At 32.9% G+C, this 14,190-nt stretch overlaps 2 protein-coding genes across 2 annotated transcripts; both read right to left on the reverse strand.

Annotated features, from left to right (window-relative positions):
* Positions 1–670: 670 nt before the first annotated feature.
* LOC144420907 (uncharacterized) lies at positions 671–5,371 on the reverse strand. Its single transcript, XM_078110745.1, has 5 exons — positions 5,067–5,371; positions 3,519–3,681; positions 2,494–2,672; positions 1,544–1,634; positions 671–909 (listed from the first exon to the last, which is right to left on the reverse strand). Exons 1-5 carry the CDS (start codon positions 5,301–5,303, stop codon positions 671–673), a joined length of 909 nt encoding a protein of 302 aa, XP_077966871.1. The 5' UTR covers positions 5,304–5,371.
* A 1,884-nt stretch (positions 5,372–7,255) lies between these two features.
* LOC144421104 (uncharacterized) lies at positions 7,256–13,547 on the reverse strand. Its single transcript, XM_078111331.1, has 6 exons — positions 13,396–13,547; positions 12,804–12,934; positions 12,144–12,235; positions 8,489–8,548; positions 8,130–8,213; positions 7,256–7,652 (listed from the first exon to the last, which is right to left on the reverse strand). Exons 1-6 carry the CDS (start codon positions 13,525–13,527, stop codon positions 7,513–7,515), a joined length of 639 nt encoding a protein of 212 aa, XP_077967457.1. The 5' UTR covers positions 13,528–13,547; the 3' UTR covers positions 7,256–7,512.
* Positions 13,548–14,190: the final 643 nt, after the last annotated feature.

Consider the following 14,190-nt stretch of genomic DNA (forward strand, 5'->3'; position numbering starts at 1 on the left):
TGGAAATTTACACGTACGGATCCAAAGTTGGAAGTAAACAAGGAGAAAGGACTTGCAGTTCAGTGCAAAATACCCTGATAGCCCCCAAAATAATAAGGTAAAATATTTAATGATCTATTGGAACTGTTTTTCAGTTTCTATTAAATTGTTTAGCTTTGGCGTTAATACAGTATGTCACCTTCATCTAGAACAAGACAAAATTTAAGTATTTTTAAAAGAATCCAATTGGTCTTATTACACTATTGCTTATTCAATCTATTCGATGTGGGTTAGTAAATAGAATTGAGAATTGAGAACGACAGCTTGAATCTGAGATTTTTAGTCTTTGCAGACATCCAGTCAATTGGTACTTTGAACTTCGTATCATTGACAGATTTTTAGTTGTGGGATTCAAAATTTCAAGAATGGTTTTCCTTTTGTGTTAAACCATCCAACAACGAGATTCGTCCTTTTTACTAGTTTATGCTTTACATAAACCTAATACTTTTAAATAGCCAAATATTACTCTAGTTGTCGGCTGCAGTGCCTAACCCATTTGATGCGGTCCTTTAGAGTCTAAAAACAAGAACGGGTATGTCGCTAATAAAGTAATAAACGCGACAATCTAAGAACGGGTTCGTGGAAATATCTTCGAACCCGCTAGGGGTTAGGAAGACATAACGGGTTTGTATCATTCTTTTGCATTGAAATTAGGTCTTCCCATCATCTCCAGATTTCCTATTTTTTTAAGTTCAGAATAATGAAATGGGTATAATAATCTTTCCATGAACGGATACGGTCTTGTTCGACAGGATGACAAAAACGCCAAAGGATTGCATGATCTTGTTACAGTGCCGTTAAATATCATTGAAGGAGTTCGATGTACTGGGTATGTGGTTTGCAGCGATGTTGGTGTTTTACTTGTGTTATCTAAAAAAGAGAAAAGTTCTTTTTATCATCGTCTACAGATAAAGCAAACATTAGAGGGGGTCAATTCCCATGCCTACCACGTACCTTACCGAGGGTGTAATGGATTGGTAATTAATGCCGAAATGGAAATATTCCGGTCATTCCGATCTATAGTAACACCTTACTTAACACTGAATGCTGGTACGAAGCATTTTTACGAGTGGAATGCGTATGTTTACGTCGCTGTGCCTCATTTTTTATCATGACAACTAATTCCCTAAATTCAATTTCACAACTATTCAAGGACAGTAGGGTGACGATTGACGACATTTGCTAGTGTGAGTTCAATGTTCGGTGGTGTAACTGGGGCGAGGAAGCTATTGCACGTGTCATGGTCGTCGTTTGCATAAGGGCGCAATGAGGACTAAAATTCCTAATTTCGAAATATTTCAAAAATATTTTTAGATTGGACATAAAAAGAAACATACAAGTATCTCAATTCAACAATAGTCGTTGAAAATTGTCAGTAAGCATTCAAGGGGGACGCATTTGTAAACTTTGTCATGATCGCCATTCTAAGTAGATACACCAATGTCAGCTTTCTCCTATTGGTACCAATAATAATGTTGTTTTCTTAGAATAAAAAGCGGTTTACCGTTACTTTGTCTTCCATTGATATATCTTCCCCTGACTTTTACTTCCACAGATTTATCACATTTTCGGTTATTTGAAGTTTTCCTCAAAATCTTAAAAAAAAAGATTCAATACCTGAATTACAGCTTTGTTCATATATATATATATATATATAATTCATATTTCGATTTAACAGATATGAAATGATAGCATCATTTTTAAAATAATACTATTTATTACAAAAATGATACGGATCTAATTCAAAATGGCGACGCTTGAAAAAATGTTTTGAGAAAATGACGAAAATATATAATTTTGACCTTCAAACATTTCTAACTTTTTATTAAAATACTCTGGTGAATATGGTTCAAACTTTTATTAGAAGATCAGCCACAAAACAGCTTTTTTTGTAAATTTTTTCCCTAATTTTTTTTTTAATTTCAACATTCGCCTTTTTGCTTCGGAACCGTTTTGCCTTTAATTTTTTTTAGGATACAATTTAAATAATTTACTCCACTACAAATTTTTGCAATGAAATGTTTTTTTGCGAAAGCCGCGGGTTTAATTTTGTAAATAGCTAAAACAATAAACAGTGGTGTCATTTGGGGGTTCGCACAAGCGACCCCGTTCTAGATATGTTGCGATATCAACGAACCCGCTCTTATCTTGAAGCTATATATTCAGCATGGATTACTAAAATGAGAGAACCGGTTCCTAAAATTTAAATTTAATGTGGTAATTTATATTGCACATGTTGGTATTTTAAACTTAACTGTTTACTGGCATCTAATGAGTCATATTTGGCATACTTTTATCTGAGTAATGTTTTGTTGGTGCTTTATCATTTCGTTTGGTGATTCTAATGTTTGAGTAAATTAGTACTAGTATCTGTGATACTCATAGATTTGTTTGGAATTAATGAACTAAAAATAGATTACGACAGTTATAATCATAAAAAGACATTCAACACACCTTGTCTATCGTAAGTGTGACATCTTCTTCGCAATCTTGAAAAATTGATTTCATGTCATCTTGCTCAAGCTTAGGAAACAGTCGGCATATTAAGTTGAAATTGGCTGAATCCTCATGTTGGTCTTTATTATTGTTTAAATGTTGTGTTTTCGGATTGTCTTTTTGTCTTCTTTCGCTATCTGAATGAAATGTACATCTCAAAATATGGAGCTTTACGTGTACGTTAATATAAAAAAAAAATTTCAAAACCTTATGAAATACAAAAGCAATCAATTTTCTCCCATATAGACAAGGAAGTCAAAACACATAGTATCAAGTCTCTTACAGAAGCGGTAGTCTTCCTTGTCAAAAACTTTTCCCGCTTTGCCGACCACCAGATGGCTGAAATGCGATCGCGGAACCGCCGCATGGTGCGCATTTGTTATTTTGATGACGTCAATACACAACTCCGTGGGTAAAAACAAATCCCAAAAAGCCCAAAGCAATTTTTAAAATAAATAAAAGTAATAGACTTCTAGCGACAATAACAATATTTAATCACTGAAAATTTTAATTGGATTGTACATGTATAATGCAAGAATGGTGAAGCAAGAACAAAATAGACGACTCTGTGTGTTTCAAGAGTTTTGCTGCAAAATAACAAAATGTATTTCAGTAATATTTTGTCAGACTCATTTCTTCATATTTCTCGCACTATACAGAAATACTATATTGTTTCTTCGCACTATAACGTAATTGTGCTGGTGTGCAGCAAGAATCATGAAACACATATAATTCTGAATATAAATGCAATATTTTCATTACTTCTGTAATGATTCTATCAAGCTAAGGGAAAAACATAGGTTAGTAGCTTTCATGTTGGCTCCGCTAGTTTGCACAATTGTATCCGGAAAACAAATCATTAACACATGTGTACAAAATACGCCATGTTGCCTTTACAAAGCGTCAAGTTACAATATTTGCGAAAATGTGTTGTTAACTGAATTGCCCCAGACATTTCGTAAAGTAAAACGAGATATGCTTACCGATATCATGTTGTAGTATTATTTTTCTATCTTCGTGTTTTGTCTCTTTATTTGAAATCTCAAATCGTTTATTGGGCAAGTCACATGTTGTACAAGGATTTGTCATCAACTGGAGTTGTCTGGCATCGTTTTCCTCCTGTGCCTGCTGCCGTCTGAGAGCCACCTAAACCAGAGTCAAAAAATATTTGAATTGTTATTTTTAAATGAAATATACATTTTTATGCAAACAAATATATATGCAAAATATTTGGTACTGCCGTAGTATGTGTACCGCGTTAGCGTTAGGCCATAATTCCATTCCGATTTTCTCTATTTTAGTTCTACTAAGAGTTCGGGGATTGTCTGTGTTAGCCAAGTGAATACCCTCTGCCCATAGATCTCAGCTCTTTTACACAATTTGATGTAAATTAGTTACTTTCATATAGGTACACATACTTCTGGAGCTTCGAATACTTTAATCGCAGATTTTTTTACATGCTTTTCACTTCGACCAAGCAGACACTGCTATGAAGGCAAATCTAGTAAGGTTTATAAAAGCAGTTACAAATATCTCACGATGTGTTAGAAAATAGATTTGTTTGGAAGGACCTGATTCACCACCCTAATATATTTATCACACCATGGTTACCGACATCGCTTGGTGACTAAGCCTTATTTAACATTTTAACTGCTAGAGACCCGACCAGTGATTCTCAAACTTTTCAAGCAGCGCCCCCTTTTTAGAATTTGTGAAGGCTCGCGACCACCTCAAACATAACTAGCTAACAATATTCTACAAATACCATATAGTAAGGCAAAGTATGTTTTATTCTAATAACAATTGCATCTCTAAACGATATAAAATTGCAAATGTCCAAAATAAGACTGGCAAGATAAAGTCTAACAAAAACCTTAATTTTAATTAGCTTCACGCCTCCTCAAAAAATCGCATACGCCCCCTTGTGGAGCGTGCCCCACCGTTTGAAAACCACTGCGCTAGACCATCACGCCATTTAAATGAATATGAACAGGGCAAAGTCAAATCATTTCTTTGTAAAAAGAGAAAATACATCAATCTCAGACAACACAAATTGTTTATTTATTACTTATCGATCTCGATCGGTAAGTATGTTGATTGGTATTTGTCTGTTTGTTTGTTTCACTTCCGTATGTTACACGATATCTCACGAAAGCGAGGTTAAATCTGCTCCAAATTTCGCACGTGCATTCATATTCATCATATCTCGGACCAGAAGCCTATATTGATTTTAAATTAAATATGTCGTATAATTAGCGAATTATTATTTAATTAGTGACGCGGTGTCGCTATTGACTCAGAGCGAAGGAATCGAAACCGCAGATGGATGAGTCGGCGGTCTTTGATCGTTATCTAGTTTTTGAAATAATTTTTAAAATACTCCAATCAATCATAACCTAAGGCCAAATATTATTGCCAACGAGAAAATGATAATGCCAATAAAAAGCTCTTTTCTTCAGTCCCGGTATGATTTTCCGCAGAGCTGCCAATTACTTTGTCTCTAAAAAATGAATGGTTAATATTTCCCTTACCTGAGCTGCCATCACTCTTTGCCTTTCCGCTATTAATGTACACTTGGCACAAATGCAATCCTTCCATTGGCAATAACGTTTGTGACCCTTCAATGGACTGACCACATTATGATTCCTACATCGAGCGCACTTAGGTGTTCTCGGATTTCCACTTCGAAGTATAAATGAAGATCTAGCGGAATTTGTGATCACAGTTTCTGACTGGCAGAATTTTTCACCCAGTGTAACGGTGTCCATTTTCAATTTATTCTCTGTTTTTTTTATCCCTGTGATTACTAATATACCAATAAAATTCAAATTATAACTTAACGATATTTCTGTTTAAAAAAAAAATTGAATTTAGGCTATAAATGTCTCCAGATATTTATTAGTGTACCTCACTAAGGGTACGTTATTTTTTAAATTTTACAAAGGCGAAGTACGGGCTTCCTGAATGCAGGATTTTTTAGAAACTATATTCTGAATTACAAATAAACCAGTGAAAATAATAGTTTCATCATTCTTCATACATACAATATTTTCTATAGCAAAAACATTTATTCCGACGTAGCATAGAGCGTTGTTAATTCTAGAAATTTAAGCCAGACTATGAATGCTCAAGAATCTTTAAAATTACCGAAAAAGTGTCAAATAATTGCGCAATGTAATCTCAACAAAGTGACTCAAGGATGTCACGTGTCAAGTACTAGTTGAAGTAAGCGATTGACAACTGTGTAGAGATTTGAACTTGATTTCAAAACACTTGCAGTAAAGTTAGCTTAAAAAATTAGGATTAGAGCTATTTTCATTCTCGCCCATTTTTCTCAGTATTTTATCTTTATAGGAATCGATTGTTTCGTCAAGTGTACGATCGTCGGCTCTTTTACTTTGAACTAAAACTTTCGAATACATTACAATAACAATTTTGTCACGAGCACCAGTAAAAGTGTGTCTGAGTATTCAATCGATAAGAAATTGTCGGCTATGCTTTGATGTGTGAAAAAAAATTCTGTCGTTATACAATAACATTCTTGATCTTGGTTAGTCTGGTGTTGTGGTTTTCAACCTCTTTCATGAAGCGAAACCTCAATGAAACATTCCGGAGGGTGGCCTGAGTAACCCCTGTGGAATTATTTAATCTTTTGTGCTGGCAAATCAAAATGATCTTTATAACGTGTCACAAGTCCAATAATAGTGGCGAAACCTAATATATATTTGAGTACTATGCAATTCAAGTGTACTGCACACTAAAACAAATGTATTTCTGTAACGTTTCGTCTGACCAAAATCAGACTTGCTCAGACAAGCAGTTTACAGTTTATTTTTAAGCATCCTTGCATTATACGCATGAGTAACCACTATAGTTATTGGGTCTCGCGTTACTTCTACTGGTAGTTATATTTCAGTATAATAAAACAATATACCTATGAAAATATAAACTCTCAATTTTGAATTTATATTTGAGTAATCCTCTTGATTGTATTTGCGAAACTACGAGGTGTTTGAAACCCACTAGTCCAGTGTGTAGACAAAAATGCCACCATGTTGTATTAGCTTTGTGATCAAGCCACGTCCTATTCTGTCGTATTTTGATCAAATTCAATGACGAAAAACTCTATTTAGGTCAGTTGTTAGATTATTATATATTAAAAAAACCTGCTCTAGTGTTTTAGATTTTGGTGTTGTAACTTATTGCACGGAAGTCCGGGTTTGTAATCTTATATCCAAAATTATTTTAGTTATAAATAGGACCTTTCTACGCGCTTCAACAACGATATCTTGGCAGCTCCGTAAAGAATAATTTTTTCTAACAATTTGGCACTGTTTCAAATGGGCGCTTTTCTTATCAACTTCATTGATTTTGTATTCCTTAGATGCATTTTTTTGGCTCTGCTCTTTCATATTTGCTGCCAATATCATTTTTAACCTGGTTTTATAATTAATGAAAATTCTCATCTGACTCATCCTTACTCATTTAGATTGTTGATTAGTTATTTAATATCGCCAAAAGCTGGATTAAAAGTATATTGTTTATATTTTAGATGTCAAATACCCATTTTCGAGACACTTTGGCTATTCTGAAACTTGACTTTTTCAGGAAATATATAAATGCATATATAATATATTTCCCTATGTTTTTGCAAGTTTCAAATTTTATTAATTCAATATGCCTATAAGAAACACAACATATATACCATGAGACAGGTTGCGCTTCGGGTTGTGTTGCGTCTATTCTTTATGTTATACCGGAAAAATCTATGTTATAAATATAAAAATGCCTTTATATTTTGCACAAATTACTAATTAGACTAGAAGTATTCACTACGTCCAGAAATCTGTGCAAAACCCGAATGCAACAAAGTTCTTTGTTGAATGAATATTTAATCCCAAAAGTTTACAATATCGGAGGTAGAAGCAATATTAGCAATAAAACAAACAAAATAAAAACACAAAAAAATTAAATAGGTCATGACAAGCAAATGTATTCGCCACTAAGAACCAGCTCAGTGGCATCTACCCCGACCGAGAGAAGTTTTGATCGAATCTCATCCGCCAGTGGGCGCTCCACAGTCACTTTCTTCAATGATATCCAGAACAGTGGCGGACCTGAATGAAAATGCGAATATTAATTTATGTTCAAGCAGCCATTGATATCTAAGGATCTATTGTTATTGGAAAGATCGAATTTTTCCCAGGGCATAAATAACAAGAAAATGATTGAAGAATGAGAAAAAATTAGATTCAAAAGACAATACATTTTAAAAACATGAATTTATCTTCAGAAGGAAAAAAAACATGTAGAATTTTGTCTTTTGGTAAATATTATATAAGCTTATACACTCGTTGCCTTTACTAGATTTTTGTCAAAATAGGAGCCTCTACCACTTTTGGAACGGCCGGAACGATTCTGGTTAATAAATACACCAAAATAATTTTTAGGAAAAAATTATATTCAAGGCGATACAATTTAAAAATATCAAATTGGGTGCCGTTTGAATAAACATATATATATACCTGTGAAGGTATTTCATTTTTAATTGTTACATATACTTTGAATATACAATTCAGAATTGAAAGCCTTACCGTATGCTCGACACTGAGACAAAATCAGGTAATTCGTATGATCTGTTGCGATGGCGGTGAATTTCGATGCGTTGGACGTTGATACTGAAATAGATAGAAATGGTAACCTTTCTGTGTTCGAGAATGTAAATACTTTCAGGAATGATTGAAATTGTATTTGTGAGAAATTAAAAACATTAGGAATTCATGAGAACAATTAGAAATGAAAAAATCTAGGCGTGGATAAAAAGATGATATTTCATCCAATGACTAAATATTAGGAAAAAGTCGAATGAGTTTTGACTCGTTCAAATTAAAGCAATTAAAAACTAAATCCATTCGTAAATATTTTTGAGTGTAATTAACTCAAATAAACTTACATTTTGCCATGAATGACTTTTTCCTCAGTTGCATTTTACTGGGTGCTTTTGATCTGATATCTGAAAGTAAACAGGATATTGTTAGTACTATTCATAAAAGTTTTATTTATGTGACAATTTCTTGAGATTTATTCAAAATTCAATAACTTTAGGAGGATTGGTTAGGATGAAAATATTTTCTTTTATGTGACATTTGAGCAATTGATAAATTGAATCATAAAAATGAGTTTCTACTAGATTTTAGGCATTGCATTATATAATTTATGACCTATGTTGTTTCATTATTTGGACGAATATTACAACTAGATCCATAAAATACTGAAGCTTCTAGCCAAATCCATCACACATTTTTTTCGCTATCGTGACGTAGCAAGTAACAAGTGATCAAGAAAGTGAGAAATTAAATAATCGTATTAGGATAGGATGATTATCTTTGGATGAACTCTAATTTACCGCCCACATATTTCATGATAAATCCATTTTTAAATGAAGAACTGTTTTTTAAATGAACGTTTTCAATAACATTACAAATCATGGCTATGTATGATTATAATGTGTCATATACTAGTAACCATATAGTTGGCGATCATTATTGACTGACGAAGTCTGATATTTTACGTTAAAGCCCACCTATGGCATTTAGGTTTTTGTTTTTGAAACTTATGTATTCATATTTCACCGAAGGAGTTTTTTACATGACGATGGCAAGTATTAAGAACATATTTAAGTATTCGTGTTAAGATGATTTACTTTGGATAAGCTATAAATTTAACGCCTACATAATTCTCAATATTAAATCCAATTAAAATGGAGAATTTTTCATTTTAGAATGACGAAAACTTCAACAAAAACTCTTTTAATCACATTACAACAAATCGTGGTCTTGTGATAATATTGTGCCGAAAACTTGTAACCCTATAAATGGCGAGCGTTTTTGAGTGACGGAATATAATATTGTGCGTTTAAGTCCATCTACAATTTATATTTCTTGTTCATGTAACTTATGAATCCATATTTCACAGAAGAATGGTAGTTGTTCCTCCACATGAAGGTGTGTCGGTTTTAATGAGTTTATGATATTAAAATAAGCTGATCTTTGACATGTGCAACTCTCACACCTGACACTCATTAACTTGATTAAAAACGTTAATTGTGTTTTCTCATTATCAACACGAAAATTAACCCTTTGTTACCGCGTTAGATATTTTCACATATTATTATTGTACTATGTGGGGACATTCAGGAGTGTAGCTTGAAATTTTTCCGAAAATGGGGGTAGATATTTCATTACATCACTTTTATTGTGGTTATGTAATTGCCAATAACATCCACCAAAATTAAATCTTATTGTCTGGTTTAAGCTTAACCAGAAAGTGTGTTTGAGTCCAGATAAATCCGATTATCATTTACATAACAGGGTTATTTGTCGTTTGCGCTCAACGATTTGGGCTAAAATCTTGTCTTGTTTATTTTGTGAAAAGTTTCAGAGCTAATTTACATCGTAGTTCTCTTTAACCGCGAATAAATGAGGTAAAACATACTTGCATTTGAAGTACTTTGAAATGCATTCTGTGTTACTTTATGCTACAAGTTAACACTCCATAAATGAAATTAATTACGCAAGGCCATAACTTTATCGAGTGTTTATATTAAGTACTTAGATTCTGGCGATGGAATTCAATTATTTTGATTATTAATTGTGTTAAAAAAAAACTTTAATGATTGTTACCGTTCACTAATACTTCTAACACTTCGTACAGGTCACAATTGATTTTTATGGTATTTTTCTATTACCTTCTCGTACAATGTGCAACATTTTCCACGATTACACTAATTGTTTAGGCCGTCTAGACATCGCTGAGTAACTTTATATTTTTAGTGACAATACCATGCGTTTATAAAAGCCTGATTACATGGTTTATATTTAGACTGATCGAAAGCCGGAAATCAGAAATTGACATTTTGAAGTTTTATAAATATCAAAGTTAGGACACGAAAAATGACGAAACCGCATAGATAAAAAATGATTGAGTGAGTGATTGTTCTGTCGCCTAATGTACTCCGGTCAGCTCATCATTTTAGTGAATAAATGAAAAAAATTGAAAAAATAAAACGTATCGAAGTTAGTCAAATTTATTGCTGTCTGTTATCATTTGCAAACAAGTTATGCTGTTTGTTTTGGCAACTGGTGATGATGAAATAATTTTTCAAAACATATTTTTGAAATGAATGTGACTGTGCAATATAAATGTGAATTTTCATTTTATATATGTCCTACCTTATTTGGCGATCATTTGGTGGAAGTTTGATTTGACTAGTTTCGGATGCCATTTTTCACACTTGGATAATAAATATATTGTATTGTACACAAAATCAATTTTAGATGTCATTCGTAACTCTATTTTGCTTATATAAATTTGATCCGGATTTTTGTGAATGCGCCATTATGAAAATCTTTTGTAATATATCGTTATCTGAAATGATTTGAAAAAATTTAAGTCTAAGGTTGCAAAAGATCTGCACTTTATTCATAAAGTATGCTATTTTATGCTCTTTACGGATATTCAATAGAATATTTACTCTCATATTTCATTATTATTACTATTTATTAATGAGTGTGCAGACAATGAATTTAAAATCCTTGAAATAAACGTGGTCTGGGTATTGCTGCTATTAAGTTATTTCCAAACCAATGTTGTTAATTGGTTTAATTTATGACGCATCAGACGCATCAGATATTTTTTAAATTATTATATATAAACTCTAACGTAAATTGCAAATTTCGATCATACGTCACCTTAAAACTAATTAGGTTTATTGTCTGCTTTATTTTCTACGTAATTACGTTTTTGGGGAATTTAGTTAATCGAAATAAAATTAACATGAAAATTCATGTCAGTTTTACGTAATTCCTAAAGGTGATGCCACATTTTAATGAAATACTTCTCATTCATTATTTTTGCTGAAATTACCAAAACTGCTTTACTCAGATCACGAACACGGTATATTGGTTACAGAAAGTGAGATACTTTAATATAGCACGAAGTTTTGTGGCTCGAAGGTATTTCATTAATTCGTGTTTATTTCGAAACTTCAAATTCTCATGATATAGTTAATTTTGCCGTGAAATATCAAAATACAATATCCAATAATTTAAATCGCAGCAAAACATGAATACACATATTTCGATTTTTATGATATTTTTCTAGTATTTCCGATATAAGTATCAAAGATTGAGACTTTAAAATCGAATCAATCAACCGCGGGGTTGTTTCATCGTGCTAAGCGTTAAGAATATGCTCAATTGCCATCGAATCTTTGATTAGCCTGCGTAGGTTCGAATCGTGTGACGCGTAATTATGTACGAAGGAATTGCTGGACTCGCCATTGTAGGTTGGTTCACATAATTGCTGATTGGTTAGGCTTCCTCCACCATCAAGTCCAATCGTATGAAATAAATAACTGGTTCACTAATCTCATACCGGGATAAATATAAAATCCCATCCTATCCCGCGCTTTGTAATATATTAAAGAAGTTTTGTAATATATTAAAGTTCGTATCAAATCGTTTAATCTTGCAAATTGAAATTTTAAAAACGCGAGAATCGTTCTGTTTAGGATGGAACTAAAATTTCAACCGTTGAAAAACCCTCACCGTATTTCATTGAAGAATGAATGACTCCAGGCTGATCGAACCATTTGTAGAATATCGAATCATCGCGAACTCGTTTTCCAATTCCTTTGTAACTGAAAACAAAATTAAAGTTTATAGAAAGTCACTCTGATATGGATAGTTTCGATAAAATTGATTAGTTGTATCTAAACGCATATATGTTAATTAAGTACATAATACGAGTATATACGCTATAGTGTCCTTTCCATAGCATATCCTGATGAATATTTGTCTGAATAGAAATTCGAAACGTCGGCAAATTTCATTGTTTTGCTTACACCGGTTGTGCTTTATTTAACCTCGACATGAATATACCTGGTGGAAATCATGTGCTAATTAGAGAGATATCACTTTTATCATCGATACGGACCAATTCAATACTGTCAAACGACAGATACTCCAATATTTCAAATTGCCGAAATTATCTATATTCCGATACTAATATTACGATAATATGACAATAATGATTTTAGTTATGAATATGTATATGTATACTTATACTTCAGAGCATTCTAGACCAAAACAAAAGGCTGAACATATGAAAAATATCGGTCTATTTTAAACCGATAAAAATCACAATACCGATATTACCAGTGCCGATACCGATACATCTTTAGCGCTATAATCATCGCGAATACTCACGTTCGAAAATTGAAATTGAAATCCACTTTTTTCTCAGTCATGTTAACGTTCGCAATTTTCATTGTTCTGCAACTCATGAATCGGTTTCCAACTCCAGGAATGAACATGAGATGAAGCCAGTCTCCTTCAAGCTGTGATAATCAATGTTTAATAAAAATTAGCCAGAATTTCGTCGTATAAATTATGAAATATTAATTTCTGTTTCGCGTTTTTATTAAACTACTAAATTATTATATTTTTTCAAAATACCTAATCCTTCAGATAGGAGGATTTTTATGAATTAAAATTATCAGAATGGAAAGAGAAGTATTTATTAATTTGCAGCGCACATCACAATTTGTATCATTAAAACAAGGTTGTTAGAAAAAATAAAATCGGTCGTTCGACAGTTTCCTTCGTGGTACAGTGAATTTTCGATGATTATCCACGACTTCTATGACGCTAAAACTCATTTAAAACACAAACTTTGATTTGTAAAGAATAGACTATGAAATAGACATTGCCTTCGGTCGGAACCGTTGATGGCATAACCAGGAATAAGAAAGTCTTTGGATCGACCGCGCCTTTCTATAGGTAAATTGAGCAAACATACCCTTGACCAGTCAACATCCGCTTGTGGAACTATAGAACTACATTGCGGATTCTGCCTTATCGTTGGGATAGCGTGAAACGATTTGCAAGTCACCAGTATAACCTGGCACATCAGAAGAACAAAGACTTTCATTTTTGTTATCAGAAGCTTTATTAAAAGATAAACTGAAATTGAAAAAAAAAACGCGTTAATTACGTTTGTAACTCAATGTGAATTTAAGGTACTACCGAAGTATGTGAACCGAGATGGCGGACACAGGAACGTAGTATGTGTTTTATTCTCAATTTTCATTATTTCAGTCTTATCACGAGTTCAGGTACTATTCAAGTGACTTCCGTAGTATTTGTATCTGGAATTAGGGACCTAACCCTAACCTAGTACATATACTACGTTCCGCTGTCCGCCATCTTGGTTCACATACCTCGGGAGTACCGAATTAAGTAATACTTTTTGAATTTACCAAAGATATTAGTAGTAATATTAACACGTCTTATATTGCCGACTTCATATGCCCGTTTCTTCGGTTTGCAAACTAAAAATTGTTATAATAAGCGGAATGAAAGCAGGCGATAAATAGAGACCAGCGTCAATTTATTCACAACATTTGAATTAAACTGCTAGTTTCGGTAATCAATATTTCACTACTATTTGATCACGTAGACTAATGTCCGAATCACACAAAGCGAAATCTCTCTCATACCTCCTATTTGGATTATCTGTTGGTCGAAATATGCGCAACTGAACATGCTGTGCTAAATCCAACAGTTATATATGAAACTCTTTTTTCTAATCGAT

This window comes from Styela clava, chromosome 3 (genome assembly GCF_964204865.1).
Source record: "Styela clava chromosome 3, kaStyClav1.hap1.2, whole genome shotgun sequence".
In the NCBI taxonomy this organism is placed as follows: Eukaryota; Metazoa; Chordata; class Ascidiacea; order Stolidobranchia; family Styelidae; genus Styela; species Styela clava.

What these genes read in the sequence shown, in the direction of transcription:
- LOC144420907 (XM_078110745.1), bottom strand. Translation starts at nt 5,303, where the DNA reads ATGGACACCGTTACACTGGGTGAAAAATTCTGCCAGTCAGAAACTGTG. An exon ending in AAAGAGTGATGGCAGCTCAG is followed by an intron (nt 3,682 to 5,066) that starts GTAAGGGAAATA and finishes ACTCTGGTTTAG; the next exon opens with GTGGCTCTCAGACGGCAGCA. An exon ending in AATACTACAACATGATATCG is followed by an intron (nt 2,673 to 3,518) that starts GTAAGCATATCT and finishes CATTTCATTCAG; the next exon opens with ATAGCGAAAGAAGACAAAAA.
- LOC144421104 (XM_078111331.1), bottom strand. Translation starts at nt 13,527, where the DNA reads ATGAAAGTCTTTGTTCTTCTGATGTGCCAGGTTATACTGGTGACTTGC. An exon ending in TCATTCTTCAATGAAATACG is followed by an intron (nt 8,549 to 12,143) that starts GTGAGGGTTTTT and finishes GTTTACTTTCAG; the next exon opens with ATATCAGATCAAAAGCACCC. An exon ending in AAAGTCATTCATGGCAAAAT is followed by an intron (nt 8,214 to 8,488) that starts GTAAGTTTATTT and finishes TATCTATTTCAG; the next exon opens with TATCAACGTCCAACGCATCG.